Source organism: Palaemon carinicauda, chromosome 34 (genome assembly GCF_036898095.1).
Source record: "Palaemon carinicauda isolate YSFRI2023 chromosome 34, ASM3689809v2, whole genome shotgun sequence".
Taxonomy (NCBI): domain Eukaryota; kingdom Metazoa; phylum Arthropoda; class Malacostraca; order Decapoda; family Palaemonidae; genus Palaemon; species Palaemon carinicauda.
The window spans coordinates 29,560,064-29,567,563 of NC_090758.1; the positions used below are offsets into that span (position 1 = coordinate 29,560,064).

A 7,500-nucleotide genomic window follows, 5' to 3' on the forward strand; every position below is an offset into this window, starting at 1 on the left:
GAAAGATCAAAGAACTCTTCAACAGTTGCAGGAATAATTCAGGAAGTGAGTGTTGGTTGTCAGTAGGTGGTTAGTGGAAAAATCTGTGATAGTAATTAGGCGTGATGGGCTAGCTTAGCCCGAACTCCTTTAAGGAAGTATTGTATGAATTATATATGTGCGAAGGACTTGCTGATAAGCTGTGTTTATGTTTTTATAGCTAGTGATGAACAGATTTTGTATATGGAGGTGTTGTTGAGCCATTACTCCATTAAGGTAGTGAGTGCTTTGTTCTTTTAAGTAAGTATTCTATGAATTATATATGTGTGTGAAGGACCTGTTCATAAGTCTGTGTTTATGTTTTTTGGCTAGTGGTGAACAGATTTTGTAAATGGAGGTGTTGTTGAGCCATTACTCCATTATGGTAGTGAGTGCTTTGTTCCTTTAAGGAAGTATTCTATGAATTATATATGTGTGAAGGACTTTTTCATAAGTCTATGTTTATGTTTTTTTGGCTAGTGGTGAACAGATTTTGTATATGGTGTTGTTGAGCCATTACTCCATTATGGTATTAAGTGGTTTTCTCTTTTAAAGAAATATTGTATTATATATATATATATATATATATATAAATATATATATATATATATATATATATATATATATATATATATATATATATATATATGTATATATATATATATATACACACACACATATATATATATGCATATATATATATATATATATATATATATATATATATATATATATATGCATATATATATATATATATATATATATATATATATATATATATATATATATATATATATATATATCTATATATATATATATATATATATATATATATATATATATATATATATATATATATATATATCTATCTATCTATCTATCTATATATATATATATATATATATATATATATATATATATTGTGTGTGTGTGTATGTGTGAAGGACTTTTTTATAAATATATATATATATATATATATATATATATATATATATATATATATATATATAGTGTGTGTATATGTGTGTATGTGTGAAGGACTTTTTTATATAAGTCCGTGATAATGTTTTATGATTGGTGGTGAACCGATTTTATATATGGAGAGGTTGCTGAGCCCCTACTTGTTTATAGTATAAGGAGTGTAAGAGTAAAATGCATGAAGATATTGGACGTGAATCTTTGTTGATACTAAACTTGGATACAAACACTATTTGTGTAATTTTCACGATACTGATAGTAGGAGTAACTTGTGGATGTCAAATATTTTAGAGTATTAGAAATATGATTTGTCTTGACATAGTGTAGTAAGCATTAATTATGTTCTTTCAAACCCCATGAGAATATTTATGTTGGGTATGCTGTACCAGTTCTCCTTTCTAAAAGGGAAGCACAAATAAATCATCTTTGATAGAAATGTTAAGCCAATTATCCTTATGGAAATAAAGTTGGAAAGGAAAATATATAGAATCAGATAAGAGCTGTTCATATGGTATATACAATTTGATAGGAATTAGTAAAGTCCATAGATTTTTCACATGTAATTCCATGAAAATTCATAACTATAAATTTAACATTCTTAAATTTTCCAGGTCTCCTGGATCCTGAGAACAGAGAAAAGTGGCACAGAGTCAGGCAAGATATTGAAACCCTCACAGACCAGTGGCTAACTGAATCCATGAAATGTCTGCAGCTCATAGCAAACAGACCTAACTGTGTCAACGTCCTCGTCACCACGACCCAGCTCGTCCCAGCGCTAGCCAAGGTGTTGCTCTATGGCCTGGGGTCTGTCTTCCCTATTGAAAACATATACTCCGCTACTAAAGTTGGTACGTATGAGGCATGGAAGTTGTTTATATTTTTATCATGATGTCACGTCTAATTAAAAGATTCAATAAAAGTTTTGTCTTGATGTCACAACTACTTTCAGCTTTAGCAGAAGTTTTGTTGTTTGTCGTGTTTTAGCGACTACTTCCAACTTTAGCAAAAGTTTTGTGTTGTGAAGCTTTAGCAAAATCTTTGTATCGTAATGTCATGACTACTTTCAGCTTCAGCAAGTTTTGTTGTAATGTCTCAACTAATTTTACCTCTTGCAAAAGTTTTGTGTTGTAATGTCATAACTACTTTCAGCTTCAGGAAAAGTTTTTTGATGATGTTATGACAACATTCAGCTTTAGCAAAATTTTTGCTCTGCAATGTTGAGACTAATTCTTGCTTCAACAAAAGATTTTTCGTGTTGTCGCGACTACTTTTAGCTCTAGTAAAGCGTTTATTTCCTATTCCCATCAAGGGAAAAATATCAATGTGTGCAGGTTTGGGAATTTTGAGTTAAAGAATATAATACCTGAGACTAGATCCTGAAACATCTGGAAGTATTTTTTTTTTCTTTTTAATAATTGGTTGTTGAATTAACCATATACTTTTTGACCTCCACCAGTGTTTATAATATTTGAGCATCCATGACTTAGTTTTGACAGGAGTTATTCTACTGAATTCCTCAAAATACCCTGATATTCAATAATATTCCGGTTTATATTAATTAGATATTTGCATTGAGAAATTTTTTTTTGTTTCCAAGAATACAGATAATACTTTATTAATAAACATTGCATGATTTAACAGTAAATCATGAATAATATTAGTCAAATAAAATTGTACTTAACTTATTATGCCCTGGGAGTAAATTAGGACTTGGCAATTCATTTCACAGAAATAGATATATGTAATTAGAAATAAGCTTTTGATACTATATATTGTTTTGGACCGACAAAAATACCTTGGCTTGTAAATGCATGCATAACTGAAAATATTTATGAATAAAATAATTATTTGAAGATGAAAGGTTTTTAGAAGTATGTGAAATTTTGCAAATGCAAACAAAATATTTTTTATTGGAAAAGTTCCAGTAACTTTTTTGGTATGTTTGATTGGAATTATTTCCACTTCCCTACAGGTAAAGAGAGCTGTTTCGAACGCATAGCGTCTCGCTTTGGGAGGAAACCCGTCTACGTAGTTGTAGGAGATGGCAGAGATGAAGAGACTGCAGCCAAAGCAGTAAGTATGACTACCATTTTTTTCAAGGATGAAAATGTTAAGAACATTGAAAAGGGAGACTTTGCAAAATCATATAGGCAGTGAAAATCACCAGTAATTTTCAGTGTGTTTATGATAAACTGTTTATAAGTAAAACAAGGGGCACAACAACATTAGCTAAGCAGTGAAAATCTGTACAAATTTTCATTGTGTTAAGGATCAAATGTTATGAATGATAAAGGAAGCCTTTGCAAAATTGGACGAGCAGAAAAAATCACTACTAATTTTCATGGTGTTTATGATAAACTAGTTGATAAAACAAGGGAGACTAGTACGTTAGCTAAGACATGAGAATCACTACTAATTTTTAGTGCGTTAAGGCTCAAATGTTATGAATACAGAAAGGAAGACTGCAAAATCAGAGAGGCAGTGAGGAACACTACTAATTTTCATTGAGATAAAGATCAAATATTATTGATATAACAAGGGATATTGCCATATTACTTAAACAGTAAGAATTTCCAATAATTTTCTTTGTGTTAAGAATAAAATGTTATTAGTGAAAACATGGGAGAAGCATCGATTAAGCAGTGAATCACTACTAATTTTGTATCAAAGGCTGAAGGTTCTTGGTCTAGTGTATTTAGTGGAATAAGTTAAGCAGCAAGAATCACTACAAATTTATGAGTTAAGGAAGAATAGTTACGAAACAAATATATAGATTTTAATACTCAGAATTAGTTTTAAATCACGTTTTGTTATGTTAATAGTGGGTTTTTTTCTTATCTTTTTTTGGTGCTTTGAAATCCATTTTCTTTGGGAATTGTCAATGACTGGTTTATTATATGAATTGTTTTTAGAATAAGTCTAAAAACTGATCATTAATATGAATTGTGCTTTAGAATTTCAGGGGACATCTTTTTTATTGAATGTGTTCACAGAAGCAATCTTTATGATTTACCTATTGTATTTTTATGAATTAGTTTCATGTAATTTATTTTGAAATTCTGTTTTACCCACTTTCTCTGAATGCAAATAGTTTTGGAAACCAAAATTTTTATAGAAAAGCTCTCTATAATCCATTTTAAACCTAGTATATAAATGTTGATTGTCCTATTGGGATCTATTTTGTACTCTTAAAAAATATTCTATGATTCCTGTATTCAAATTTATATAGCATCTACATTAAAATAACCATTTTAGTTTAAATAATTTTAGATTGCTTTAAACCAAATTTCTTTATATGAATTGTTTCTATGATTCAATTGTATGATTTACTTTCTAATGTTTTTGTTAACGATGTGTTTTTGAGATGGAAAAATCAACATTCAGTGAATTACTTTTGCTCTCTTACCACGATAAATAAATACAGAATAAATCTTTCATTAACAAACTTGGCATTCATACATTCAGGTTAGAAATTCATAAAATATTCTAGAATATATTTTTTGAGAATTTTGAGAATTTTCCGGCATTAAACTAATAATTTTTCTTCACTAATTTATCATGTGACTTCTCAATTGCAATAAAATACATACTCAAGTCAATGATGATATTTGAAATAAAAATTCTCTTGTCTACAGAGACTTTAAATTTATTTGAAGTTAATTGAGAATTGAACATTTAAATATAGGGAATCATTTATTATTATTATTATTATTATTATCATTATTATTATTATTATTATTATTATTATTATTATTTATATATTCATAATTGTTGTTAGGTCACAATTGATTTTTCTTTATTTCCAATTATTACTTTAATTTGCTAGCTAACATTTGAACCTCAACAGTAAACTAAATTTTTGTGATATATAGTATTTGAGTATTAATTATTGCAACGGTTTTACTAATTTATGAACCTTCCTTTATTGGACATATTTTACAACATACTTTAAGTAACTTTTTCAATATCAGTATGAAATCCAAAATATTGAAAAGCTCTGAAAGTGTTTGTATAGTTATTCGTTAGTAAAATCTATTGGAGATAAACAGTTTAACCTATCTAATTTCTTGAAGTTGAACTCTGAAGTTAAATCATTTATTCATATGATCTGTCATTATTCCTGAAGAATGAATTAATTTTTCTACCAGATATCTTAAGATAATACCTTAAATCTGAACTTTCAAGATAAAGATCCAATTGTTCAATGATAAGTAACCATTGAGGGATTTTAAAGCTGACATATCAAAATTGAACACCCAAGTTATGGATTTTCTATGCCAAGTTTATGATAGATGAACACCATGGTAGAAAAAAAAATAGCTTTCAAAGTAAAACTATTAATTCAAAGTTCTTTTTGTTAGATTTATTGTTCTGTAATTCAGTGGCATATGAAAAAACTTTCTGCATAAGGGCACTGAAGCTTTCATGTCTAAGCCTTTAGATAATCGTTTGATAATTCACTAAAACTAATTTTCTATCCTCCCTACACAGCTCGACTTTCCCTTCTGGCGAATTCAGACGCATCATGACTTTATCAACCTCTACAAGGCACTGAGTGTTTATGGACTGTGAGTTCACCAGCAGATCTCAGATGCACCACGACTTCATCACCCTCTACAAGACACTGAGTGTTACGGACTCTGATTTCCTCTGTAGATCTCAGACGTACCGCGACTTCATCAACCTCTACAAGACACTGAGTGTATATGGACTCTGAGTTCTCCTGTAGATCTTCCATGGTTTACCATTTGCCACGATTTTTATCATCTTCTATTTCATTCTCATTATAATTGTTGCTTGACAGTACGTTGGGCATTCTGCCATTTGTTCTTCCTCTGCCAGAAACAAACCAGAATCCCAAGTCACTATCAGGGAGCACTGAAGTAGATCATCCAGTGATATCTGCATTGAAACGCCTCAAAGACATTACCCTTTTTTAGTATTCTCAATTTCTTTAGCCTTTTTGTACTTGCATAGATGTAGAAATTCTTACATTGCCATGCCTAGATGATCTCCTTGGTAAAGATGATTTGAATAGACCAGGGAATATGAGGCTAAAAATTACATTTTTCTTTTTTTATGATTCCATTACAGTTCTCAAACTTTGAGATAAAAACTCTCCCCCTCCCGCCAATGTAACATAACAGGGTACTAACTGATAGCTTCTTACATCATCTTTACATACTCTTTGTTTTTATCAAGTTTAGAGGCTCCCAAGAGCAGCGTTCACAGCACAATGGACAAGCAAGTTTTTGACTGTTTTTCAAAAGCCAATAATACATTCTGTTTTGGAGTCTGTAGTTTCTTTGTATAAAATATGTTTAGAGAAAAAGTGAGAGATGGTTTCATTACTTGAAGTATAAATGGTACTCATGTTTATATTGATCAGATGAAAATATTCTTTGATAGATTGCTGGTAAACCAAGTAAAGCTTTTAAGGAGGAAAAGAAAAAAATATTCCACAATACTGTATTTTTTATGAATGCTTAATAGATAGGATTCACACAGTACTTCCTAACTGCAGTACTATCAAAGGTAACAGATCAATTTCGATTCTTAGGATGTGATCTGAAAGATTTTCTAGTGAGATAAGGATGTTTGGTGGTCATTGAGGAGACACTAAAAACACTTTTGCGTCATTACTGGAAAGATTTGATTGGGGCATCTAAGCGTTTATTTTCTCCTATTATTTTACCCATTTCCAGTTTGAAGCTTTTGCCTAGATGGACATGCTGGAGTTTGGACATCTGCAACTCGTGAAAAGACACTTTTATAAACAAAGGGCAAAGGTATTAAAAACAAGTGATAAGCCTCTCTCAATGCAGAGAAGTGTGGTTGATTCAAACATTCCCAAAATACATATTCACAATATAGATATTTACATATATATTTCGAAGCTTTGTAAGCTGGCGTATGGACCTTGTACAAAGATTCAAGTTCGGTACAAACATTGCAGCTGAGGAAAGTGGTTCAAGAAGATAGTGTTAATCATTGTGAATCAGGCAGCCAAAAGACAGGAAACTTTTCATAGTGCTTTCAGATTGCTAAAGTGCTGGAGAAATAAAATCTAGATGTTACTTCAAGAGTGTACCTGGGAAAGTGTTAAGAATTGAGTTTTCAGAAGGTAGCTTAGCGAGTGCACTTAACAATCAGCTGGAATAGTGTCCCAGTGTCTTAAGTGAAGTTATTAGAAGGTAGCTGAAAAAGTGTGCGGAAAGAATTTCCAGAAAAAAAAAACATGAGTAAGATCCCTAGTTATTCCTCTGAAGCAAGAAAAGTGTTTGAATTTAATTTTTGGAAGGTACCTGAAAAAATTTTCTTGGTATAGCTATCCCCAGGTACCTAATAAAGTGATCAAGTAGAGTTTCCAGACGAAAACCAGAAAAATTTCATGGATATTGTTACCAGCAGGTACCTGCATAAGTATGAGTACTGTACAGTTCTTGATGTAACTGAAAGCAATATGTTCTGTGAAGTTTGTTTGGTTATTTTTGGCCGTGATGA

At 30.6% G+C, this 7,500-nt stretch overlaps 1 protein-coding gene across 1 annotated transcript in view; it reads left to right on the forward strand.

The window, feature by feature from the left end:
• LOC137627107 (eyes absent homolog 1-like) overlaps positions 1–7,500 on the forward strand; it is a 10,819-nt gene that overhangs the window by 1,935 nt on the left and 1,384 nt on the right. The window contains exons 3-6 of the mRNA XM_068358139.1: positions 1–45; positions 1,608–1,844; positions 2,969–3,069; positions 5,488–7,500. The exon at positions 1–45 is cut by the window's left edge and continues 116 nt beyond it; the exon at positions 5,488–7,500 is cut by the window's right edge and continues 1,384 nt beyond it. Of these exons, the coding sequence (XP_068214240.1) occupies positions 1–45; positions 1,608–1,844; positions 2,969–3,069; positions 5,488–5,568 (464 nt within the window). The 3' untranslated portion in view covers positions 5,569–7,500. The remainder of the gene's footprint in view (positions 46–1,607; positions 1,845–2,968; positions 3,070–5,487) is intronic.